Source organism: Heptranchias perlo, chromosome 30 (genome assembly GCF_035084215.1).
Source record: "Heptranchias perlo isolate sHepPer1 chromosome 30, sHepPer1.hap1, whole genome shotgun sequence".
Classification (NCBI taxonomy): Eukaryota; Metazoa; Chordata; class Chondrichthyes; order Hexanchiformes; family Hexanchidae; genus Heptranchias; species Heptranchias perlo.
The window spans coordinates 7,287,399-7,314,858 of NC_090354.1; the positions used below are offsets into that span (position 1 = coordinate 7,287,399).

General features: G+C 42.9%; 2 protein-coding genes across 4 annotated transcripts in view; one reads left to right on the forward strand and one right to left on the reverse strand.

Annotated features, from left to right (window-relative positions):
- Nucleotides 1-2,978, forward strand: part of LOC137299862 (transcription factor CP2-like) — a 30,529-nt gene extending 27,551 nt beyond the window's left edge. For all 3 annotated transcript variants that reach the window (XM_067968808.1, XM_067968807.1, XM_067968809.1), the window contains 3 exons: nucleotides 364-506; nucleotides 700-751; nucleotides 2,017-2,978. In XM_067968808.1, coding sequence (XP_067824909.1) covers nucleotides 364-506; nucleotides 700-751; nucleotides 2,017-2,054 — 233 coding nt within the window. In that variant the 3' untranslated portion in view covers nucleotides 2,055-2,978. The remainder of the gene's footprint in view (nucleotides 1-363; nucleotides 507-699; nucleotides 752-2,016) is intronic.
- A 6,128-nt stretch (nucleotides 2,979-9,106) lies between these two features.
- LOC137299863 (F-box/LRR-repeat protein 20) overlaps nucleotides 9,107-27,460 on the reverse strand; it is a 112,645-nt gene continuing 94,291 nt past the window's right edge. Inside the window, exons 10-15 of the mRNA XM_067968810.1 lie at nucleotides 25,670-25,800; nucleotides 24,932-24,992; nucleotides 24,390-24,434; nucleotides 20,194-20,250; nucleotides 18,057-18,269; nucleotides 9,107-16,972 (exon numbers count right to left, since the gene is read on the reverse strand). Coding sequence (XP_067824911.1) covers nucleotides 16,865-16,972; nucleotides 18,057-18,269; nucleotides 20,194-20,250; nucleotides 24,390-24,434; nucleotides 24,932-24,992; nucleotides 25,670-25,800 — 615 coding nt within the window. The 3' untranslated portion in view covers nucleotides 9,107-16,864. The remainder of the gene's footprint in view (nucleotides 16,973-18,056; nucleotides 18,270-20,193; nucleotides 20,251-24,389; nucleotides 24,435-24,931; nucleotides 24,993-25,669; nucleotides 25,801-27,460) is intronic.

Genomic DNA, 27,460 nt, shown 5'->3' on the forward strand with positions numbered 1-27,460 from the left:
CACATAGAAAAGTTTGAAACGCACTGGGTCACATAGTTTGGGAACAGTGCCTCACTCTTGTCAGGCTGAATCTGAATTCCTTCAGTACCAGAGCCACTGAGGGGGTGAGATTTCCCTTAACAATAAACAGAAGGCATTCATTTCTCTTCAATCACATTGTAGTGTTTCAACAAATTTACATGCATCTGTTTCATAGCTGTGCATTCCGGCAATTTAGTGAGCAAGTTAACTATGAACGGAAAACAAGAATTCTCTTTTCTGATAAGAGGAATTTGTCAATTGCTGGTTTGCCGGCTTTCACATTAGAGCCAATTGAACAGAAATTAGTCTCACCCTCTGTATCTTCCTCCCTTCGTCTGGTAGTTTACAAGGAAATCTACCTGGAGGATTTAACCAAAGCGGAACTAACCAACAAGCTGGCGGCACTGTTCAGTATCTCACCAAACCAGATCCTCCAGATCTACCGACAGGGGGCAGCTGGGATCCACATCCTCGTTGGGGACCAGGTGAGTTACTGACTACTGGCCCACATGGGTCAGCCCGAATCTATTTAGACTGTCCGCACAAGTGTAGAGGTTCTGGATGCACGTAATGAGACCTTTGATCGCACTGATTTGAAACGCTTACTTCACTTGTATAGTAGCTTAAAAAGAGTGTGAAAGGCATGCGATTTTCTAATATTTTATTTCTGTTTTGCAGATGATTCAGAACCTTCCAGATGAATCCAGTTTTATAATTAACTCATTAAAAGGTAAATAGCCTAATATGTGCACATGATCAAAGAGACTAGTTCACACTCGCAGAGATGCACAGGCAGGGTCACATCCTGGATCAGCCACGATGGGCGCTTGAGGGAAAACAGTTGTTCCTCAAGTTTAACCTTTTGCCGGTGATTTTAATGAACTTATTTCACAGTGGCTTTGTTTTTATTTCAAGATACATGTTCAATCTCTGGCGTATGCTGAATTACGTTTACTTTAGCGCACCTCCGCAGAATTTGGGGACCGCCATTGGCGGTACTGTAGGAAATGCAGGATTACAATGTCTTACACTAAAAGACACTTTTAGATTTACTTTTTGTTCTGGTCTGGGGAAAGCAGCCTCCTTGTATCTTTCTCCCCAGCTTATCTTTGTCAAGCATCGGCCTGATAGGCCGACTGGGTTCCACTATCTGGAGACCCAATTTGAAAAATGAAATCAAAACAGTTCAATCTAACCAGTGGGAGCAGGTTGCCAGGAAAAGTGGCTAAGCCAGAACATGGACTTACTTAAAGAATGGCTAGGTTGGGAAGACAGTGGAGCTGGTATTGTAGCCAGATGCTAGTTTGAGAAGATAGTAGGGTTGGTATTATAGCTAGATGTCACTTGAGAAGACAGTAGGGTTGGTATTATAGCCAGATGCCAGGTTGGGAAGGCAGTAGGGTTGGTATTACAGCTAGATGCCAGGTTGGGAAGGCAGTAGGGTTGGTATTATAGCTAGATGCCAGGTTGGGAAGGCAGTAGGGTTGGTATTACAGCTAGATGCCAGGTTGGGAAGGCAGTAGGGTTGGTATTATAGCTAGATGCCAGGTTGGGAAGACAGTAGGGTTGGTATTATAGCTAGAGGCCAGGTTGGGAAGGCAGTAGGGTTGGTATTATAGCTAGAGGCCAGGTTGGGAAGGCAGTAGGGTAGGTATTATAGCTAGATGCCAGGTTGGTATTTTGGAAGAATGAGTTCAAAAGGGCTGAAGGACCTTTTTCATTTGAACCTAACTTGCTGATCCAGTGGCAAACTTGTAGCCTACATTTATGTGGTTCTTTGCTGCTGCTGGTTACCTCAAAGTTGGAGTGCAACAGAGGGAGTACCAAGAATCTCTGCACGTCTGCAATCCTCTAATGTAAAAAGCAACTTAAAACAGCCTTTTGAATATAAGTGGAGAATACACCATAACCCAGTGTGCAGCAGTCGTATATTTAACATTTTGTGATCTTAGAGCTATGAATCTGACTCTAAGAGCCTTTTTATTTCCCTTGCAGTGGACAGCTTAGGCGGCTACTACATGATTTTAAAATAGGAACTGGGCAGCTTTACGTCTGAAAATGAAACCAATGAAGAAGCAGTGACCTTTGATCATTCACTCTGAGAACATCTGGGGCACAGTTCAACCTGGTGAAAGTTATTGCACGATCAGATCAGCAATTTATATCACAGACCAGTGCCTCCTTCCAAACAGAGCAGTGAACAGTTCAGTCAGAAGGATTCACCTTAAAGCGACCTTTGGACACAAGTCTGTGCGGGATGAAATGTTGGGTTTTTCTAACGTGCGTTTGGGACCCATCATTGACCATAAGACATAACAATAAGGAGACCGAACACACAAAACTGCCATTTTCCCCGCCATATTCATACAGCAGTCATTGTGTCCCAGCAGTTACCTCATTACAGTTCCAGGAGTGTCCTGTGGAAATGATCGTGTCCTTTTGGTGGATACTGGAAAGCAGATCACCTCAAGACCTGATACCTCTGTTAATTTCGAAGACTCCTTTGGCGACCGCAGCAGCCTCCGCCACCCTTTGTGTTATTCGTGCAATCTGCTTCAATGCTTTCAGCAGAACACTGCGACCTAACTCGAGCACGATCCACCGAATGTTCCTGAAGGAAGAAAACCCGGACACCCCAAGCAAATCAGACAAATGAGTTAGCGATAATAGACTGGGGCATTTGTTGGATGTTTATGTTAAAGGGGCAGCAACAAAGGAGATCAAGATTATAAAGTCAAACCATAATGGCTGCCATCAGCATCCTCCAGCAAGTTTTACTGTTACACAAGTACCATGTAATGACTCATTTACTTTCTGATGTTAATATCAATACATTTCCTTGCAGGCATTTCATTTTTAATCATTGTAAAAATGTAAACATTTTATATAAGATGTAAAACGGCATTTTTTTTTACACACACGGTGAAGATGACATAAATAAAAGATGTTACACCATGTCAGGATAATCTATCCTTTGTGACTTCAAGATTTCTGAAAGTGGGTTTATATCAGGCGTAAAGATTATCAGCTGTTTGTTACAGACCTTCAGTGTTGGAATAATTGATACATGCCTTAACCCCTGATAGTAGAACTCCCTCTACTTGTTTGTTCCCCTCGTTCAAGTTTGTTGGCTTTTTTTTCTGGGCCATCGCTCTCATTTACCTGCAGCTTTCTCCTCTCCTCTGGCTGAAGATGTTGAACCTTGCTGGGGTTACAGTTCCATGGGTGCCAGCAGCTGCCTGGAACCTTATCCGAGTGGCCCTCTTTCACGTGCAAGCTTAACCAGTACATACAAGAACCTTGGTTAGCCCACACTTGAAGCAATGTGCACAGTTCTGGTCTCCATTTTATAAAAAGGATATAGAGGCACTGGAGAAGGTGCAAAAAAGATTCACAAGGATGATACCAGAACTGAGAGGATATACTTATCAGGAAAGGCTGAACATGCCAGGAGTCTTTTCTCTAGAAAAGAGATGGCTGAGGGGTGACCTGATAGAGGTCTTTAAGATAATGAAAGGCTTTGATGGGGTAGACGTAGAGAAAATATTTCCACTTGTGAGGGAGACCAAAACTAGAGGTCATAAATGTAAGATAGTCACTAATAAATGCAATAGGGAATTCAAGAGAAACTTCTTTACCCAAAGAATGGTAAGAATGTGGAACTCGCTACCATAAGGAGTGGGTGAGGCAAATAGCATAGATGCATTTAAGGGGAAGCTAGATAAACACATGAGGGAGAAAGGAATAGAATGGTATGCTGATAGGGTGAGATGAAGAGGGAGGAGGCTCATGTGGTGCATAAACATTGGCATAGACAAGTTGGGCTGAATGGCCTGTTTCTGTGCTGTAGACTGTATGTAACTATATACCAATGGGCAATTTGACCATGGCTGGCATCAAGCCCAATCCTGTTCTCACTGGACAGTGATCAGGAGTAGAAACCGTGGTTGATTTTTCCTCAATCTGGACCACGAGGCCTTTTGTAGCATTCAACTGCTGCCCTGACTGCGATCAGAGAACCCAGCACATCCCACAAATCAAAGCTGAGACCACCTGGGCAATATGGCTTAGTAACTATAGCAACTGGTATTTTTCTATCCTCTTCTCTCCCCTATCCCCCCGCCCACCTTACACAAAGCCCTCCAATATGAACAGTGGCACTGTTATAATATTACAAAATGGCTCCTCTCCCCCCACCCGACACTGATAGCATCAAATGGCCACAATCCCTCCTTCACATACCTTAGGAACATTATCTGTTGAAGTAGTGCATAAAAGCACACGTATGTTTCATAGTACAATGCAGCACAGGAGGTGGCCAACCAGCCCATCGTAACTGCTCTTTCAAAGAGCTATCCAGTTAGTCCCACTCCCCAGCTCGTTCCTCATAACCCTGGAATTTTTTTTTCCCCCTTCAAGTATTTATCCAATTCTCTTTTGAGAGTTATTATTGAATCTGCTTCTACTGCCCTTTCAGGCAGCGTATTCCCGATTATAACAAATCGCTGTGTTAAAAAAAATGTTTCCTCATGTCCCCTCTGGCAAACTTGCCGATCAACCTATCTTTGTGAATCTCAACAAAAAGTGCTTGAAAGAACAGTGGAGAAAAAAAAAAATTGTGACTGGTTTTCAATTGCTAGCTGGTATTTACATCTCTCACACAGCTGAAGTGAGTCGTTTTGCTTTCTGTCTTACCTGGTTGCAGAATCCATCGCTCGCTATGGTGTTCCTCTTGGACTCTCCAGTGGTATAGGCAGGATTTTTCTCGGGCGGTTGCTTGGATATGATCTTGCCAGACCAAACAGAGCTACTTCAAAAAAGGTCTATTTCACCAAGCAGCAATTTCACAATAAGGTTCGAAGAGAAACAATATTGCTTCCATTAATCCAACAATTCAAATAAAGCAGATGGAAAGAAAACAAAAAGTCTGGTCAGACAAAAGCTCTAAATGAAACAAAGTCCAAGCACAGGTTCTGTGTCGCCAGTCTATCGATAACTTTGCTGCGATTCACTGCAATACCCCAGTGAATATTTAGAAACGCAAACCCAGCGGATCGGTTTTTCACTGGTCAAACTGTGGAGCTGACCAGCTCTGGAAGGACCTCTGTTGTTTCTGTGTTCTATCAAGTGATCCAAGGCACGTTCTTACAAAAGCAGTGGTCTGATGTAAAACAAAAATCTGAAATTTCGGGGTGTTTGAGCACGATGAACACCCCACCCCGGTCTACGCCACTGCCAGAAATATATCCAAACTGGTTTTCACTAGGATGCTAAGAGGAAGGGGGAAGGGGAATGATATGAGATCCACACAGTTTCAAACCATGAAGGGATGCAAAGGTTACTGTGCTGAATTGGGGGTATGTTTCTAAGCAGAGGAAACCTTGAGCTAGTAATGGGTGAGGAGAACACCGAGTTAATTTATAGCTTGCCATCCAGTACAACAGATGGAGACCAGGCTGAGGTACAGAAGAACATGGACTGATTCCCATTAAACAGAGAATACAGACTTTTAGGCAAGGTAAACTGAGACAAAAATACTCCAAAGGTCATGGATGGGCCTAAATCAGCTTCCTTTTAATCTTGGTGGCTATACTCATTCATAAGCAGATCAGGGAGTATTTTTAATAAAACTAATCCCAAAGGTGTAATAAATATGCATGTGTGCTGTTCGTGCCTCCCCTTTCTTGAGTTTCCTTGGGCCAAAAACCATCCCTAAGCCAAGCAGACAGCTCGACTCAAAATTTCTTCCAACACTGATCTAAAATCAGCCTGGAAGTAATGTCCACAATGCCATTCCCTCCAGGCACGGTAAAACCTGGCTTAGACTCAGTATGTGCACCAGGAGGCCTGGTAATTCATAATGTGTCTACAATGAAGGGGACTTACTAAAGGTGACAGAGGAGGAGAGAGACCTGGTAGTCATAGTGATTAAATCACTGAAGGTTAGGGTCAGGGCTGCACTGCAAGGTCATTAGGAAAGCACATAGGTTTTAGGATACGTTGCTAGGGCAGTACAATATCAAACTAAGAATACTAAACTTAGACTGTACAAGACTTTGATATGTCTGCATTGGGAGCATCATGTCCAGTTTTGATATCCCTGCAATGTGTGGGGAGACCAAGGCCCTGGAGAAGATGCTGTGGAGATGCCGGTGATGGACAAATGTAAGGAATCTTACAACACCAGGTCATAGTCCAACAATTTTATTTGAAAATCACAAGCTTTCGGAGCTCACCTCCTTCGTTAGGGTGACCAAAATGATACCCAGTCTTGGGGTTCTTAACTGTCAAGTTACGCTCCAGGAGTTGGGCTCCTTTCATTAGAGAAGTGCAGTCTTATACAAGGCATGATTAAGGTTTTAAGACAATTAAGCAAATAGATTATTTCAAAAGAACTATTTAAAGAGGGATGGGAGAACTAGGACAGGATTTTAAATTATGTAAATTAGATACCAGGAAGTATTTCTTTTCAAAGTCATCACCCTCTGATAACAGATTACGGAAATGTGGTAAGGGTTCTTTGTGATCTTTCTAAAGTGGGCTGAACACGTTCCTGAAAGAGGAGAACACTTAAAGCTATAAAAAGGGCAGCTTGAAATAGGGAAACTCACACATTAATTACCATGGTTTCCTGGAACTTGATTGCCTTAGAGGCCAGAGAGAAAATTCCCACAGCTTTTTCCTAAATTGGGCAGTATTTTTTCTTTTTATTTTGTTTGCCTCTCTCAGGAAACTGTGACAAGGGAGAGTGTAGGTCAGTGGTGTGCAAAGCTGCACCATCTCCAGAGGGGGCAGGCTTAACAAACCAGATGGTCTTTTCTGGCCTTTTAAAAAAAAATTGGTTCATAGTTGAGAAACTGTGGGAATAAAGTTCCAACCTTGGTTCAGATGAGCTGTTAAACCAAAGCCCCATCTGGCCTCTCAGGGGGGACACAAAAGATCCCATGAAACTATTCAAAGAAAAACAGGGGAGTTCTCCCAGACAACATTTATCCTTCAGTCAACATCACTAAAGCAGATTATCTATTTGTTTACTTCATCGCTGTTTGTGGGACTTTTCTGTTTGCAAATAGGCTGTTGTGTTTCCTACATTAATTACAACAGTAATTACATTTCAAAAGCACTTAATTGCCTGTGAAGCACTTTGGGACGTTCGGAGGCTGTGAAAGGCACTATATAATTGCAAGTTCTTTATTTCTTTCTTTGCGACCATGGGGCTCCAAACAGGTTTCACTGCACCGTATGTTTCTTTATAAACAAACCCCACAACAAACAACTTACACATATATATAGCACCTTTAATGTAACAATATGTCCTAAGGCACTACATGAGGAGGAATGGACACTAAGGAAGAGCTGGGAGAGGAGTTTGGGAGGTGGCCGAAGGAATATAGTAGAAGATGGGAAAAGTTAGACCGTAAGAGATAGGAGCAGGAGTAGGCCATTTGGCCCCTCGAGCCTGCTCCGCCATTTAGCGAGATCATGGCTGATCTGATTTTTACCTCAACTCCACTTTCCTGCCCTTTCCCCATATCCTTTGACTCCCTTGCTGATCAAAAATTTGTCTAACTCAGCCTTGAATGTATTCAATGACTCAGCCTCCAGAGCTTTTTGGGGTAAAGAATTCCAAAGATTCACGACCCTCTGGGAGAAGAAATTCCTCCTCCTTTCTGTCTTAAGACCCCTTATTCTGAGACTATGCCCCCTAGTTTTAGATTCCCCCATGAGGGGTAACATCCTCTCAGCATCTATCCTATCAAGTCCCCTCAGAATCTTGTATGTTTCAATAAGTTGTAGCAAGGAGGGGTTTAGGAAGAGAGTTACAGAGGCTATCCTACTGATTGTGGACCAGCAGAAGAAAGGTGACAGAGGGGAAGTAGATCAGAGTCATAAGAGTGGAGAGTGAGAGCGGAAGGATGGATGAATTTATAAATTGAAAATTGATGAGCTTGGGCATGGGGAGTGAGTGGAGGCCAATAAACACTATCATATGTAGAATCACTCAAATTCCCCTTTCTACTCTCAAATTTATGGCTGAAGTGTGGAACAATTTTTCCAATTTAGTCACCCAGTGTGCGTGTTGAGCACTCCCAGGTCAGATACAGTAAAGCTCCCCTTTACTCTGTTCCAATTTCAGAAGAGCAGTTATTGCATTGGTGCAAATTTTTCTACTTTCCACACCAACAATCCTAATTGGCACCTCATGCTGCCAATTAGTGGCCAATAATGGGTTATTTTGGTCTGCGAGCATGAGCCCATCAGGAACTGAGTTGAGACTGTCCAAAAAACTCGTATCACATAGGACCCATAAGAGACTTTCATCCCGTTAATCTGGGCAGAATATGAACACCATCTCCAGCAGTGAAAGGACAGTGTGCTAACTTGATTGGCACCCCAGCCATCACCCTAAACACTCACTCCCTTCACCACTGGCACACAGTGGCTGCAGTGTGTACCATCCACAGGATGCACTGCAGCAACTCGCCAAGGCTTCTTCAATTGCACCTCCCAATCCCGCGACCTCTACCACCTAGAAGGACAAGAGCAGCAGGTACATGGGAACAACACCACCTGCACGTTCCCCTCCAAGTCACACACCATCCAGACTTGGAAATATATCGCCGTTCCTTCATCGTCGCTGGGTCAAAATCCTGGAACTCCCTTCCTAACAGCACTGTGGGAGAACCTTCACCACACGGACTGCAGCGGTTCAAGGCGGCGGCTCACCACCACCTTCTCAAGGGCAATTAGGGATGGGCAATAAATGCTGGCCTCGCCAGCAATGCCCACATCCCATGAACGAATAAAAAAAAAACTCACTGCATCATGCAGCTTCCAAATCTCTGAAATTTAGAGAACTGTTCTCTATTTCAGCACTTTACAACTCTTGCAGCCTCATTTGGTCTTAATGACTGGTAAAGTTATGTCAGAAATGCTTGTTCTTGATAAACACCAGCCAACGATTGGAATATTAAACTCTTGCTCTTTACACTCTGAACCATGGAATTGGGTTTCTAGGTTGTTAGATTGCTATTGATTCAATTTTTATATCTTTACAGAAACAAAAAACAAAATGAGACACAGGAAAGGAAATACTCCACTATTTAATACATTGGCATTATATTATGAACACTCAGTGTTTGAGAATATTAGCACAGATTACAATATAATTGGAATACAGTATGTACAACACAGGTTTATATATAAGGGATTTAACAAGATTTCAACCTATTTACCAAATGTAACATTTAAATGTAACACATTCTTTTAAAGCTGAAACACAAATTGTCAGGTTATTTCTCATTAGTAAGGCCTGTATGGACTCATTGCTGCAATGACCCTATCCATCTCTGTATTGAGAAATGAGACAGACAGCCAACAGCCTTTACTTCACTTTAGTGGTTGAAATTTGATGAACTGGAAAGATATAAAAAGGGAAGAAAAAAATTCAAATCTGATTTTCAGAAAATTACACATGGGAATGGTCAGAGAAAAAAAAACGCACCAAACTTTTAATCACAGGTTTACTATGGCATCCAAACCATGGAAAGTCCCATCAGGCATGACGTACACAGCAACCACAAAGAAGGATCTTATTATCACACATCAGTTTAGCAATAGGGAATGACCTTTGACATCATCTTGCTAGGCAACCATACAGGCCTCACTGTAAACTGGCTCGGGACCAGGTTTGTTTGAAACTTGTTTAATTCTCATTTCATGGAGGAAAAAAAAAACTAATGTAAAAAAAATTGCAGAGAAAAATAGTTCTAAACATTTACATACACTCCAACCACTACCGTCACTGAGGTGTATCATCCCTTCCACAAGGCAGTGGCACTGGGACTAGCGTATTTCTGTCAGGAGTCACGTCCTCAATAACTAATGACTTCAATCTCTCACATAATTTATAAACAGAATAACCTTGATGATTGACAATTTAAGGCCGCACATCACTCTATTGAATTTTTTTTTGTGAATTTTTTTTCCTTTTTACAAAATATGTACATTCTTAAAATGATTTTTCTTCTTCAAGTAGCCTTTATTTGCATAAATAAAATGAACTGCACTGTTTCATCTGACATGTTAAAACAATGCTTCAGCTCCTTAGATTATGCTGTAGCTTTAAAAAGGTAGTTATTTTTCTTCTGATCAGGTTAACCCTTTCACCCACTCTCTGCATCACATTTAATTTGCTCTTGTTACAGCAAAGTCCTCGATTTATCTTGGAAGTTAACCTTGTACCAAAAGGTGAAGGTTAGAATATCTCTCTGCATGCACTCACAGAAAGTTTGCATTTTACAATCTTAAATTTGACTTCTGTTTCGTCAATTCTCTCCCCTCCTCTCCTGGAGGCTTGACTTGAGTTGGGTGACAGCTCCCTTGTCCACGTGCAAGCCTCTGCAGGCTATTTAAATGTGGTTGGCCTCACAGTCAAACCTGATCCTATCTTCACTCAACATCCACGTACAGATCATTGCAGGGCAGTCAGAAACAGGAACCCTGCCTGATTCTTCCCTCTCCTGGCCCAGCAGCACGGAGACCAATTTCAGGTCAAGTTGATCATCCAGTGGGCTGGATTTCATTTTTCCAATCCTACTTTTGGGTTTTTTTTTGGAGGGTTGGAGGAAAGACCAAATCTAGAGTTTATCCCAATTAAACCAATGGAAATTGGAATTTTAAAGCAACCGAAAATGTAGGCAGGCATCATACTTAAAATTTAGAACTATAGACTGAAATGTTATGTGATGGCAAGAAGTTTGAATGTTGTTGTTTGTGGTGCTTCTAATAAACACTCCAGCACATTTTCTCATGATGAATCCAATTTGAATTCATAATATAATCTGAAAAATAAAAACATTACATTTTTGCATCAATTTGTTCACTTCAACTGCCTCAACAAATGTGTCTCTAAAGTATATAAAAGTTTTTTTTAAAAAATCAATAAATCCCTTCATTTTCCACTGAAAATCTAGATCTAAAAGTAACCAAAATGTTTTATATGCTGCACATGTAAAGTTGCTGCGATCATGTTGAAGTACCAAACAGCAACACCTCAGATCTTTAAGTTGGCCCAGGAGATAGTTACTGTCATTTTAAAAATGAAAGGCAATTACTCTCTATTCTGTAATGTCAGATTATAAGGCTCTCACCGTCTCCCTCCAGCCCAACACCCACCCCCCAAACTTAGTCCAACCTTAAAATGTTTACATTATGATTTACTATGGATTATTCATAACTTCCAGTACGTCCACAATTTTATTGCTTGATTTCAAAAGGTATTGGCAATTAATTGCGTAGCAAAGCTTTGCAGGTTTAACGGATAAAAATTAACCCCTCCACAAAAGGTGCCAAATACAGGATAGGCTGGACATTTGCAGCATTAACACAAGAAGTCAACTGGTTAATCACCAGGATTAACAAGTTAACTTAGTAACTTGGGCTATTTTGTATGTGTAAATTCAACAGTGTGAGCAAATAAGCATCTTTGTATCCTGCATAAAGCACAGCACAGGCAAATCACAAATCAGATCTCCCACTACATTGCCTTGACACTGTGCCTTAACCGTCAGATCAGTAGAGCCCTCGCTGTATCAATGTGGTATTTTCATACCTTCTGCTCTGATATGGTGATCTTCAGAAAATTGTCAAATTAGCACTGAATTGGAAAGATCATTTTTCAGCTGTACCCTCATGTCTTACAAGGAATGTGACCCACACCATTCAAAGCAACTTTGCAAAGAAGTTTTATCAGATGAGAACTTCCAATTCTCTGATCGAGAACGTGCAGAGAAGCCATTTTATAATAGTTTGTCCCTCCAGGCACTTCACCCTAACCACTCCCATTCTGCAGCTATTTTTACTACACATGCTACGATATGAGGTGGCCCTATGCTGTGGGTTTCTATTCTTCAACACTGCCACATAATTATTCACCTTCCTTTGTCAACCCACTCATTCCTCGTCCATTCTTCCACAAGAGCTTACAGCAGCCCACAGTGCTAGAATCATGCAGAAGCCACAATCCCAGTGGAGAACAGGAAACTCGGAGAGGAAGATGTGGAGGATTAATAAACTACATATGTAGTTACATTAGTCAGTTGTGTAATGCAGGGAGAAAATGGCATTCTTCTAGAGTCAGGATCCTCCACACCCTACCAGAGAATCCACACGTCATGATGCTGGTGCACCGATGGACTTGACACCCTGCACTCACATGCTCTTGAAAACCCTGCAGGTATTGGGAATGGCAGCACAGGTTTCCCATTAGGTCCCACTGTTTCTGCATCACATTAATAATATTATGAGCAGTGGGGGGAACCTTTCCTGCTCTCCGAGAGATCATCCCCGTTTCAAATTGCCGATTTTCAAAGCTCTTGTTGCTGTTTATTTCATTTTTAAATTCCCCCATGTCATGTTGCATTGTTGATATCGCCTGAAATTCAGCAAAACCCATTCTTGCATTAGTCAGCACTGTCCCATCATAACTATGTCCACTGCTTCTGGCCAAGCCCAAAAAGGCTTTAAAAACTGAAGTGCGGGAGGTTTTTTACTGCAGTCGACGGCCACCATCAATGCCTGTGGCGCGCATCTTCCAAACACAGCACGGCTACTCGCCGGATCTATCCAGGCCTCTTGGCCTGTTCCCAGAAAGATAGACTCCGTCACACAGAGTGCTTCAGGAGAAGATAAAGGACAGGCCCAAAAAAAAAACAGACAATGTCCGCGGCTGGCCCAATAGGGCAACACTGTGCTTCAGTACTGGCCAGTGCTGATCAATTCTTGGACAACAAAGCTTCCAGTCATAGCCCAGCCAGGAGTCAGCAAAAGTCAGTCTCAGGCAGGAGATGCACCCACCTGGCATAACAGGATTAAACTGCAAGTGGCACAGTTGGCCCTCCAACATTTAGATACCATGGTGCAGGGTAATCAGACACATTTCTGGACACTATGATGGTTTTCCAATAACATTTTGCATTATGTTCAACCCCCTCCCCAGAGGTGTACATTGGTTAAAGATGCATTTTCTCAAGTTGATGCCCCATTGGTGAGCAGGACCATGTCTGTTCCATTGGCAATAATGGCCAGGGTCCATAATCTATTGGAGACAATCAATAATGGGTACAAAATGTACCAGTCAAGGCTGAAATGTTCACCAACTTTACCATAGTGGTGCCACTTCAGAATCAGACCACTGGTCACAAGATAATTATGGGACAAGGGAGGCCATTCAGCCCATCTTAGCTTATCCATGAAGTTTCCTCCCTTATTCCTGCAAGGACATTGATTCAAGACTGCCCTGTATGGGTGTCCAACCAGATTAGAATCTGATCAGGCAAGAAAATCTGTACAGATAATATGGTATCCAGAACACAGCAGGGAATCCACAATGTGAACGAGACAACAACAACACCAGACACGAGATGCTGAAGGCTATGCCACAGGAAAAGATGGAGAGCATTTGATAGAACTGGTGTCAGCTCACATCAGCCATCGCCACTAATCTGTGAATATCCACCAATTTACTTGAGATTTAGCCCCGAATGTTACTCTACCAGATGACACTAACAGGAGCCGAGTCAATAGCATTAGATGAATGGACACAAGAGCCAATAGCAGCAGCAGCTGTGGGTGCTTGCGAGATGGCTAGAACAAGGATATACAATAACAACTAGCATTTATATAGCACCTTTAACGTAATAAAACATCCCAAGGCGCTGACAATAGACAGACAATCTGCAGGGACATCGATTAGACCTGGAACCACTGAACGGAAGGGTCAAGCACAATTCAGTATTTTTGAGAATTCAAACCCTGCCTTGTGCTTGCACAGCCTGATCCTATCAAGTCCCAGAATCGGGAATACATAGTAGGGGACTATATTGGAAGCAAATACATTCATTTTCGTTTTAACTGTCTGAATGCCATCAACAAAATCTTCCAGGAGTTCCCACCACTGGAGGAAGAGGAACATTAACTGGATGAGGCAGGGTCGGAGGCAAGTTAGAGCAGGATGCCTCGCACTAATATTTAACATGTATACTGCCGGCATGTTATGAATGTGGCATGCAAATCAGCTGTCAATGTAAACAACCATTGCTTAAAAGCCCATCATCCCAAAGGTGTTTCCAATCTAGAATATAGAGAAAAAAAATGTACAAAGAGAGAAACCGACAGTTTAGGCAATCAAAAGAATCCAGTTGTAAAGTAGAGCTGCAAGTGAATTGAAAAGACGTCAACAGAAAAGCAATCTTGGACTGAGACAGGGTACAGCTAGAGGGGGAACATAAAAAGAGCTCCGCCCGGAATTTCTTCAGGTTCTCTCGATCGCCTTCTGTAATTTTGGTGAAAGCCCTGGATGGACGCGTTTTTGCTGATCTTCCGCCAAAGTTACGGCAGCCAATCAGGAGCACCCGAGGAGATTTCCGCTGCTTATCTTTAGAAAACAAATCAGATGTTAACTGGTAAAAAAGACACTGGGATGATTATTATACCTAAAGCATAAAAGCTAGAGAACAGAAGTTTGAATAGCAAAGGAGGAAAGAAATAAACTCAGTACAGTTTAAAAACAAACTTGCATCAATAAAAAGACAAGTTACAGAAAAAGAACTGCAAATTGTCTTATTAACTATATCCTTTTACCATTACTTGCACTTTACATACAACTGCTGGCAAATATATAGGTACTGAAATAAATAAGTTATTTGCTGTTACTAAGTCTTCCTTGTGTTATTGATTTGTAAAAGGTGTTTTTGGAGGGACTGGTCTTAATGGCCTTCTCACGTCCTGTGGTCTGTTTTTGTTTATCACTGTACAGACATCGTGCCCTTGGTTCAGAAACAACTTGAATGACTTGTCAATATCTCCAAACTCACTGATTAAACAGTGCTGAGCCAAGCCATAAATATAGAAACTGCTCTAACTTTTACCCCTCCTAAAACCCAGCCCATAAAACGCCTCACTTCCTTACATTAACTTCACCTCTCAGCAAAAAATGATGTCCACAAACTAAATGGTTTATGGATCTGATGGTGTGGGCCTTGAGGTCTTTATCGTTAACAGAATGCTAAAAGAAGCTTAAGCTGTGTTGCCATTCAATGGTGAATACTTTCAAGATGTTATTGCAGTGAAGATTTACTTCAGGAATGCACCACTCATCTCAGAACTTCAAGCAGGTTCCTGTAAATTCAGTGTAAAATACATAGGACACGAACACAATGACATACACCTCGCCTCGCCTCGCCCACCTCAAATTAAAAACGTGAACATCTTCAAAAGGGGTCTCACACTATATCGTGCTCATTTTAATTTTAAAAAAGTTATTTGCATTACGTTCCCCTGACATCTAGTACATGAGATGTGCTTTCATGCATGCTTTAGACCCTCTGAATATGAAAAAGCAATTTACACACTGTTATGGCTTTGTAGTGTTTTAACTGGAACAGTAACCATAAAAGGTAGGGGAGTGGGTTATCCAGTACTAGTCAAACAGAAATTACTAGAGAAATGCTACAACTTTAGTTCTGTATTCTTTGAATTGCAGAAACTGCTATCCTCTTTTGATACTCAGAACTAATGGAGAACTGATGCCCCAGAACACAAAGGGTTAAGATGCGCCATGAACTGACTAATATTGCACAATATGTTAGCAAGTTTTAAACAAAATATCTACTCGAGAGATTTAACAAGCAGAGAGAAAACTCCATCAGCTCCCCAATAGCTCAGTAAGTTTATCTAGCCTGTAGCTGAGCCATACAAGGTTTGATTGCTCATCTGTGCTGAGTTTGCTGATCTCAGCCGGGGAAGGGGTAGAACACAATTGGCTTCAGCTGCCCAGGCACTGAAGGGAATTTCAACCAGGCTTCCTGCTCTGCACTGCTACCCACCAACCCTAGTCACATGTGCCAATTGAGGATAGGACTGTGTCTGAACTGAACTATGACCTCCCTTCCTTCCCCATGCTCAAACAGCCTGCCAATACTCACGGTTACAATTCACACATCAACACTGGCCACTTGTGAGCGGTACTGAAGGTACCCGTTAACCGAGGAACCATACTGCAAGGAAGGAGTCAATGTGCTCGGGTGGGGAGAGGAGACAATTGGTGAGAAAATTTCTTTAAAAAGAAACAAAAACGTTCAGAATATTTTAAAAAGAAAACCAGTCATTCTACAAGTCATCTTGCTGCTATGGAAACCGTACTAATGTGAAGGGCAGAGGTATAGGACGAGCTGTGCAAGATTGAAGAAACCGCTGTGAGTTGCAGAGCTAATAATGCTATCCGACAGCCTCCCTCCCATGGAAGGAATGACAGGATATGCTGCAGTAAACTTTGTACAAAACTTCTATAGGTCAAAGGAGCCAAGAATTCAATTGTACAAATCCCCTCCGTTCCCACGTAGAGACTGACCCAGTGGGCAAAAGGGTTATTACACAGTTTAAAAGGTGGTCATGTCACACAGCACTTGTGTGCCGCTGGTTTCGGTTATATCATTCAGAAACAGGTATGTAAAGTTAACATTTTCCCCACTGCAATACATGAACTGCAAAACTTTTTTATCCAACATTGATTTAAAAAAAATAAATTATCCGTACTCTTGGGAAATCTCTGAATTGAATCATACAGTGACAGAACTAGTATGGGTCTGCACCCACTGTCACGAGCATCACCCTCGCTGCCCGTTAACCCATGTGATCAGTCACAGTGTTTGGACAGCCCTTACTGTACAGGAAACCCCCCACTGGAGCTTCTCCCGCAATGCACCAGGATCACCACTGACGATGCATTCATTCGTCTCCATTCTAATGCTATTTAAATAGATTTGGAAAAAGAAAGCTGGTGTCATAGGACGATGCAACACTTGCAGAAACGCTGGCGACTGCCGCTCACTGATGCAGGAGGGGTCACTGGAGCAAAGTAAGCGTGGACTTTGATGTTGGGTAAATGCGTCTGAAATTTGTAAAAGAAGAGGGACAGGTCAGAACCGAGCTTATTAACTGAATATTCAGACATGTTGAAATCAGATAATTGGCACAACTTTCTAATTAGATGCACGTTATGTCTGAATCGTGTACTGTACAAGGCCCAATATCATCAGTTCCATGCGTATGGCATGCACTTCCTGCCCACATTTACCTCTTCCGGCTGTCACGATTTTTGGTTATGCTTTTAATATCAACATTTATAATAGAAAACCCTAGGTCAACATTCTAAAATGGAACAAAAAGGGTATGTAAACACTTTATAATAGCAAAATCCTATTTTTCGGTCATGCTGCAGTTCCAGATCTCGGCCACTAGATGATGCTAGTCACCATGGGTAACCCGTCATTTTGGTTTTTTTCCCCTCGAGCTTATTCTTGATTTACCAGCATATAATTTCAAAATTTTTGTTTGCTGCTTTTCCCCTGATTTCCTGCCCTTGTTCTTAGACCCACCCCTTTCATAGCTATGCTGCTCTTGGGCAGTCATTTGCAATGTAGGAATATAGGAACAGGAATAGGCCATTTAGCCCCTCAAGCCTGTTCCACCATTCAATGAGATCATGTATGATCTGTGACCTAACTCCCTATACCCGCCGTAGCCCCATAGCCCTTAATAACTTTGGTTAACAGCATAAATGTACAGCAAAACTCCACAAACAGAAAATACCCAGAGCCGCAATATCTGCAGGCTCTTAACTGACCTTCCCACCAACAAAACCAGAGTTCTGATCTCCAGCCTAAACAGCAACTGACCTTTGCTAAAGTGTGGATGTGTGTCCTACAAAATCTAATTGATATATAAACGTTGGGTGAGTTCTTTCAAAGTAATACATAGTGCTTTCCACAGCATAATGTTACTATCCACATAAAACTGTGCATCCTCTGACTTGCATGAGAAACACCAAACAAGATTCACGAGGAGACAATAAAATCTATCAACTATCAGGTGTGGGATGGATTGAGATTGTAGACAATTAACTAGACAGCAGTCATAATCTAATATATGAAACGAGTATGGGTCAAACACACAGGAGAGAGCAGCACTCTTACCCGGAGTCTCTTGATCCCAGCACGTGTTATCTGCTGACAGTCGTACAGCTCTATCCTCTCCAGACTGTGACAGCTCTTTAGATGTTCGAGTGAGGCGTCGGTGATCAGTGGGCAGTTATCTAACTCAATCACTTCCAACCGATCATGAGCACAGGCTCCATTCCCAAGATGACGGATTCCATCGTCAGTGATCAATTCACAGTGTGACAAACTCTGCATTGGGGGAAAATGAGTTATAACCAATAACTTGCATTTGTTTAGTGTCTTCAACATAAAAATATCCCGAGGTGCTTCAGAAAATAGAAATAAATGAGAAAACAGATTCCCCGCCAGGAAGGGAAGGATTAGGAGGGGCGACTGAAAACTTGGTCAAAACGACGAGTTTTGAGACGATGTCTCAAGGTGGAGAGACAAGTGATAAGGGAGGGCATTTCGGAGAATAGGGCTAAGGTGGCAAAGGGCGGGGAGAGGCCGCGCGCGGACAGCCCGGGCGGGGAGAGGCCGCGCGCGGACAGCCCGGGCGGGGAGAGGCCGCGCGCGGACAGCCCGGGCGGGGAGAGGCCGCGCGCGGACAGCCCGGGCGGGGAGAGGCCGCGCGCGGACAGCCCGGGCGGGGAGAGGCCGCGCGCGGACAGCCCGGGCGGGGAGAGGCCGCGCGCGGACAGCCCGGGCGGGGAGAGGCCGCGCGCGGACAGCCCGGGCGGGGAGAGGCCGCGCGCGGACAGCCCGGGCGGGGAGAGGCCGCGCGCGGACAGCCCGGGCGGGGAGAGGCCGCGCGCGGACAGATGGAGAGGCCGCGGAGGGATTTAAAATCTAGCAATTGAAATCTTTTTTAAAACGCAGTCCTAAAGCCACAATTCCGCAAGTGCAGAAATAATTTTTTTGTTACAATTTGTTAAGTATTAAAGTTCAGGCGTTATTACCCAAAGTTCCTATTTAAAATGTTTCAATCACTGCTGTGATGAGCTTATTTGTTTTTCTACCAAATGGAGGTTTCCTGCAAAGGATGCTTAGTCACACTCCAAATATTTCAGAATTCTTTGCCTTCCGGCAGTTGTTGTCCATTAGAAAGGAGAAGAAAAAGGCAAACAGTACACCAAGCAGAAAGCAATCCTGAAAGTCAGTAGCATAGAAAATGGAGAGTCGCAACAGTAGAAACTGCAGTAGAATTATTGCACATAATTAGGAAGACGGAGATCACAAGAACAGCAGCGAACTGTGAATTTGACTTAACAGGAACACAAGAGAACAAAACCGCTAATGGAATACAAATACAGCAGAATTAGAGGGAGAGCAAACAAATGCAGGCGCATAAATGTCGTGTTGAATATACATTATAGAACCCTGGGCCTCAGCCGCTGTGGACTCCTCTTAAATACAGTGTATGCAGGGCCTCTTTGGGGTAGAGTTCGATCTAGCATGATATGTATGCTGATGGGAGATTGGAACTAAAATCGATCATCCGAGGCAGACTTGATAATCCAATGCTTGAGCCGCATAGGTCCACACTACTCCAAGGTGCTACTGCTGCTTGGCCAACCAGCTTAAAGCACTGATGGAATCTTAAAGGCTCGACCTGCTGTTCAGCTCCAGGTACCACTGCAAGCCAATGCCCTAACGGGCAGAGTGGTCTTTGCTGGACAAGCAGCAGGAAGCTTACCGTAGTTCTGTCCTGAACAGTTTCACAGTTATAGTAGCCCTACACATACTTGGGGTGGGACGGGCCAAGGAAGGAGTGAGGAGGCAAGGAGAAAAAGCAAAAAGGGATAAAATAAAATACATAACTAAAAAAATGATGTAGAATTATCACGGTGATTTGCAAATTGAAAAAAAAGCTGTGATTTACAATAATGTGAAAATTAAAGTTTTGAGAGCAAATCAAAATACAATACATATGAACATGAAAAGACCCTCTGGTCCAAACAGTCTGTCCCATACAATCGTGATACCTTGTGGATCACAATATATACACTCCCCACCCCACACCATGTATAATTATTGGTGAGACAAGAGCCTCTAAATAATGCAACTCAATATAAATTAAATTTGGGCACAGTGCTGCTTTAGCATAACAAGGGCTAGAGTTCATGAGAGATCTTTGCTATCAACACATGCAAACCTCTCTGGTTTTACTCACCAGTACTTGAAGCCGTGGGCAGTAGATGGAAAGTTGAATTAAAGTATTGTCTGTAATCTGTCAGAGAGAAAAACAAAACTAAATTGAATGACCGAACATGGGTTATTGAAGTGAACTGCTTCAGCACATCGGCTTTTAGACAGGGTCAGCAGTTGCAATAGATGCATGCCAAATTTTTGATGGGAAAGTAATATTGCCTTTTTTGGTTGGGGAAAGAAAAGGCAATTCTTTAACATTTCTCCACAAAGATTACTGTTTGAGGCACTGGCCGCAGGCGCAATGAAATGACAAATTATTTTGTTATCCTTTTTAACTTGACCTCGTCTTTATTTATTCTCCTTTTTCAAATAATTCTGTAACTAGCAGCATACTGAGTTAGCTGAGACCACCTCTGCAAAGTGGTGAGCAGGAGAGATAACAACTCAATTTCTTTGAGTTGAGGGAGTATTTTATATACTTTTTTTAAAAAAATTAATTCGAGGGATTGGGGGGGTGGGGTCGTTGGCAAGGCCGGCAATTGCCGATGGTCATTTATTGCTCATATCTAGTTGCCCCGAGTTTGATACAACCGAGTGACTTGCTGGGCCACGTCACAGGGAAATTAGGAAGTGTGAAACTGAAGTCACATTTAGGCCAGACCCAGCATGTTGCCATCCCTAAGACGCATTAGTGCTAGATTTACTAGAATGATTCCAGGGATGAGGGACTTTAGTTACACGGATAAACTGGAGAAGCTGGGGTTATTCTCCTTGGAACAGAGAAGGTTGAGAGGAGATTTGATAGAGGTATTCAAAATCATGAAGGGTCTAGACAGAGTAGAAATAGAGAGAAACTGTTCCCACTGGCAGAAGGGTCAAGAACCAGAGGACATAGATTTAAGGTTACTGGCAAAAGAACCAAAGGTGACATGAGGAAAAACTTTTTTTTTAAACACAGCGAGTGGTTAGGATCTGGAATGCACTGCCCGAGGGGGTGGCAGAGGTAGATTCAATCATGGCCTTCAAAAGCAAACCGGATAAGTAATTGAAAGGAAAAAATTTGCAGGGCTTTGGGGATAGGGCAGGTGAGCGGGATTAGCTGGATTGTTCTTGCATAGAGCCGGCACGGACTCGATGGGCCGAATGGCCTCCTTCCGTGCTGTAACCTTTCTATGATTCTAGCGAACCAGTTGGATTTTTACAACAATCTTGACAGATTCGTGGTCACTTTTACGGATACCTTTCCATTTCCAGATTTTTTAAAACTGAATTCGGATTTTCAAGTGCCATGATGGGATTTGAGCTCATGATCTCCAGATTTAGTCCACGACTCTGGATTACTAGTTCAGTAGCCATAACCACTACATTACCTTACCCCTGCATGGGTTCCTGCTTCCAGTTGTTGTCCAGTGATCTGGCCCACAGGGTCTCAAGGATGCCCAGTTTTGAGCTGCCAATTCTGTCCTTAGACCGTCCCACTTAGCATGGCGCTAGAGCTACACTTCACGATGACTCAGCTGTGGGGCCCTACACAGGTGAATATTCCGGCCAGCACCAAAAACCTTGGTTCCCACGCAAAGAATAGTCACTAGGGCGACTAACAGAAGGACGACAGGATAAGTGAAATCCTAACCTTGCAAAGTGCTGCTGTCTTCAGAAAAGACATGAGCCAAAGGGAGACAAAACTGAAAAAAAATTATCCTATTTGTTACGAGTTGCTCATGACATAAGCTGCGTTTTCAGTAGCAGCTTGGTCACCACACAAATGTGTTGTAAGGAAAACATGAAATTACGAGTGGTATAAACAGAATTTTGTATCGTTCCACCGTTTTCGGTTAAGCATTCTTTATTTTTCCAAGTGATCTGTTGGTCCGTTGTTTTCGCACCATCCCAAAAATAGACATTACACCATGGATTATCCAACATTCAACGGCCAAACATGATTTTACATTGTTTTGCAATATAACAATTACTATGACTAGGTACTTCAGGAAGTTTTAATATCTCAATGGTAATAACGTAGGGCTGGAATGAGTACCATGAGCATTGGTCCTAGAATTCCGTGGCACCTACAAACCAATTTTCTATGGAAAGCAAAGGCAGATTCTGCAGGAGGTCCATCAAGGACAGGACAGCATTGAGTTTATTCACTACAAGTAGACATTTGTTAAATTGTATAACATATGACATTAATCCCAAAAGGTCACAATGGAACTAAACACGGGCTGCTTTCCCACAAAGGTTGTTGCAAAGTTATATTTCATGAAACATACCAAGCTTGTTATTCTTTAAAGAATACCTTCAAATCAGAATCTGCCAAATGATTATCCAGGATTTTTTTTTAAAAAGTATGAAATAGATACTGAGCTCAAAAGTCTTTAACCAAGCTTTGAACCTATTTAGTCCTGGAGACTAAAACACAGTCTGTTGTGGAAAAGGTGCTCAATGTAGGAATTGAAAAAACAGCTCAATCTTCTTTGGGCTTCATCAACCATTGGTCCAAAAAGAAAGGCTATACTGGGCTTTGTAGCTTCAATTAAATGCAAAGATCAGAGAGCGCGCTTATTCTATCGTAATCATGCATGAAATTCCAGATCTAATGCACGGTTTAACTCAGTTGGCAGCACTCTTGCCTTTGGGTCAAGAGGTTACGGGTTCCAGACAGGGTTTGAGCTCACAATGTAGGCTGACTCGCCAGTGCAGTGCTGAAAACGTGCTCTACTTTCAGGAGTGCCATCCTTTGGAAATTAACCCAAAATCCTATGTATTCCAGTGATTCAGGTGAACACTGAGGATCTCATGGTCTTGGCCAACATTCCCTCCCCTCCTCAACCACCACCAAATAAAACAGATGAGCTGATCATTCATCTAACTGTGGGCTTCCAGCGGCGCTGTTTGCCGATATAACGGTCACTGCTCTTCAAACGAAGTTAATTGTGTGAAGTACTTTGAGATGTTTCAATATGATAAGGCCCCATATAAATGCAAGAATTATTTTATTCTAGATCCACACTGTGAAGTACTTTGTTACTCAGCCTCAACATTGGTTATTGATAGGTCAAGGTGGATCTGCAAATCACCGACATCAATTCTGAATCATGCTTTCCAGACTAAAGATGTTCATGGTCACTTTCAACAGCTGCTTGCGATAGTTTGAAAAGGGTTGAAGGTTAAGGATTTTCTTGTTCAGCTAAACGTAATTTTGATCTCATTATTTGTGACACACCTGATGGGGATACTTGAGTGTTATTATCAGATGCTTCTTGTGTTTGGTTTCTACTTGTGGTTCTCTGGCTGAAGACAGATCAAATGTCAGCTGCAGCATCCCAGGTCCAGTCAAGTAAGTATTGTAGCCAGGCACAATTTACATCGCAAGCAGACACAGCAAGCACAGTGAGCTGGAGCTGAACACAGAGCAAGTTCCAGCCATATAACCTGGAGCGTTGGAAAAGAAAGACAGGGAGAAAGACCACTGTGTCGTGCAACACTAGGGATCCTGAATAGGAAGCAATGACTCGGCATGACAGTGTCGCTGAATTCCTCGTGGGAACGAAAGGACTAGACTGTGATCTTTCCTCAGGGTAATAGCAGGTTTATTGCTGGAGTTCAAAAACAGCTTCTACTCAAAAATTAAATTTGTCCCACGTGGCAGTAATATCAAATTGAAGAACATTAATGGTCAAGGACCTTTCTCGGTCAGGAGAATTGCAGGAACCTGCATCTAATTTTTTTTTGTGTAAAAAGAAAACCCATCATGTGTGGTCAAAGGGCAGCATGGGTAAGGACAGCTTTGGCCCAGAATTCTTGGTTAGCAAAGATCAGACCAGTTTCCATCCTGCCTCATTTCCGTCATGACAACTCTGCACAAAAAAGGCAAAACACCCCAAAAGCACAGAAGTAGTATCGTTAATCTGCTCCTTACCAACACAATGCCACAAGGAAACATAAACATAGCTGTTGCTAACTCATTCTAACCACTTCTGGCAGGTGAGAAAAATAGCTTGCTATTGATACCAGCGATACCACCGGCTGGGAATTCATACTCGTGGCTCCGTAAGAAAAGATTGGCTCAGATTTAAAATCACCTTCAGGTGGGACTTGATGTGAATACTGGACAATGAATGGTCTGCTGCAAAATTGTTGTAACCAGAGGAATCATAATCGCCATTCATTTTATAGAACAAAAGTTTGTAAATACTCCTGTGAAAGTTTAATCACCTGAACGCACTCTTCCAGGTCCATCTTCTCAAGCTCATGGCAATTCTGCAAATAGAAACAGGCTGTATTAAGATAAAAGTAAATTTTACTGAACTTCCCCCACCCCATTCCCTAATATGCTTATTCCTACAGCAGCCTTTTTTTTGTCATCGTAGATTTTACAACTGAACGTTGAATCATTTTCAACAAATTAAACCTTCAAGTGAGAACAAAAATGTGATCTCCAGTGAAGTTTTGGACAATGTTTGAGACAGGAAGTCGGAACGGTTTCACAGTGTTTTACTCCTACCTGAAACAAGGAGACCCTTTGTCACAAAATATCAGTCATACTACACCTTGCACCAAACACAGTCACACATTCATTTTGAACAGTGGCTCTTTTTACAAACACTTTCTGAAGAAAAACACAGCCCCTGTGATCCTGGCTGACTTAGTACACGTTGCTCGAGTGTGTATCTTTCAGAGACTGACCATTTACCCTCCAGGCGTATGAAACATCAATTCAGTGCACACGGTTACTCTCGGGATATCTGAGCACTTACCCGGGCTAATGTGGTAAATCCCACGTCTGTTAACTGTGAACACCTAGCAATCTCTAATATTCTGAAAAATAAAAACAACACCTGTTAAAAGTAGGAAAAACTTGTGACAATCTTGTTATTTTATCCTTTCTGGTCTATGTCTGCACTTTCGCATCATTAGGTCTATAATTGTCAGCATTAGAGATGAATGTTCTATTTCAAAAAATACTTCTTTGACTATAAAGCGCTTTGGGACATCCCAAGGTTGTAAAAAGCACCCTGTAATTGCAAGTCTTTCTTTTCACTCCCCCCCCCCACCCCTTTATTCTCTCCTTAACCTAAGCAAACTTGGTTCAAGAGAAATAACAGGTTAGTGTTTAACAAAATGGTAATCCATCTTTTCCCTTTCTACTGCTAACAGATCAGCTGTGTATTTCCAGCATTTTGTGTTTTTATTCTTGCAGGGTTTCTTTTCTTTTAAAATTCTATTAAACTTGAATTTGGCACTTTTTGCACTGTCAATTGAAAAACATAGATGTGATACTGCAAAGCCTGAGCAGCTGTCAGGATGCCCAGTTATCCCTAACGAGCGCTGCTGACAGAAGCTCCCAGTTGCTCCAGTGAAAGTGATTGCCTCAGTCCTCGGTCAGTCATTCAAAAAAGCAAAGCAAAACGTCACCAGAAAGCACATATAAAAGGGCACTAAAAGGTCATTACTCACTTACACTTACACAGCAGCAGCTACCAGGCCGTACCTACCTAAGTCGAATGCAATTCTGTCCTAACGCATTCAAAATAGCATCGGTGATGTTACTGCAGCCAGAGACGCAGAGTGACTGTAGCTTGTGACATCCTCTGCAAATCGTAATCAGTCCCTCATCTGTAATTTGCTGCAAAAAAAGTCACAAAAACAGTAAGATTTACAGGATGTGGGTGAGGTGGTGATATGACACGACACTGTGCCACAGAGTGCCAAGGATGGTGTTCGTTGGGATGTCCTGCTCGGCAATCTTCCCCCATGGGGCAGGAGGGAGAGGGAAATAAGACAGCAGTACAACATAAGCCGGTTTTCCCCCACTTCCTGATGGCTGCTTCTACAGCGGCATCAGCAGATCGTCTGGAGCAAGTCACCTGCTTGCCTCGTCAGCCAGAAAAACACATGCATGTTATTGGAAGGGGAAAGAGGAGAAAAAAGATCCAGCCAAAGGAGGAAAGAAAAATCAAGCTGGTAGGGGAAGTTAAATAGAACTCAAAACGCCCACAGCCTCTGAAACCACATTTTAAGGGGTTAAAAGTACCGGGTAATTTGACTGATTGGGATAGATGCATTTTTGCAGACAGAAGGGATTGAGGAAAGTGGAGGGAAGAGGTTGAGGAAAGTGAATGAGTGGGTGGGTGTTATGATCAAATACAGGCTGACTTGTTGGGTCAAATAGTCTCTTTCTATTTCTAAAAGTTCTGATGTTCCTACGAGTAACGAGGAACAAAATATTATGGCATTTCTACAATGACAAGCCCAGCAATACAAATTATACCCAGCTGGAGGTTTCTCTGCGCAATAAACTGCAATTATTTTTCTAATTCGTTCATGGGATGTGGGCGTCGCTGGCAAGGCCAGCATTTATTGCCCATCCCTAACTGCCCTTGAGAAGGTGGTGGTGAGCCGCCTTCTGGAACCTTTGCAGTCCGTGTGATGAGGGTTCTCCCACAGTGCTGTTAGGTAGGGAGTTCCAGGATTTTGACCCAGCGGCGATATATTTCCAAGTCGGGATGGTGTGTGACTTGGAGGGGAACAAGCAGGTGGTGGTGTTCCCCATGTGCCTGCTGCTCTTGTCCTTCTAGGTGATAGAGGTCGTGGGTTAGGGAGGCGCTGTCGAAGAAGTCTTGGCGAGTTGCTGCAGTGCATCCTGTGGATGGTACACACTGCAGCCACAGTGCGCCGGAGGTGAAGGGAGTGAATGTTTAGGGTGGTGGATGGGGTGCCAATCAAGTGGGCTGCTTTGTCCTGAATGGAGTCGAGTTTCTTGAGTGTTGTTGGAGCTGCACTCATCCAGGCAAGTGGAGAGTATTCCATCTCACTCCTGACTTGTGCTTTGTAGATGGTGGAAAGGCTTTGGGGAGTCAGGTGAGTCACTCGCCACAGAATACCCAGTCTCTGACCTACTCTTGTAGCCACAGTATTTACGTGGGCTGGTCCAGTTAACTTTCTGGCCGATGGTGACCCCCAGGATGTTGACGGTGGGGGATTCGGCGATGGCAATGCTGTTGAATGTCATGGGGAGGTGGTTAGACTCTCTCTTGTTGGGGATGGTCATTGCCTGGCACAAATGTTACTTGCCACTTATGAGCCCAAGCCTGGATGTTGTCCAGGTCTTGCTGCATTCGGGCACAGACTGCTTCATTATCTGAGGGGTTGCGAATGGAACTGAACACTGTGCAGTCATCAGCAAACATCGCCATTTCTGACCTTATGATGGAGGGAAGGTCATTGATGAAGCAGCTGAAGATGGTTGGGCCTAGGACACTGCTCTGAGGAACTCCGACAGCAAT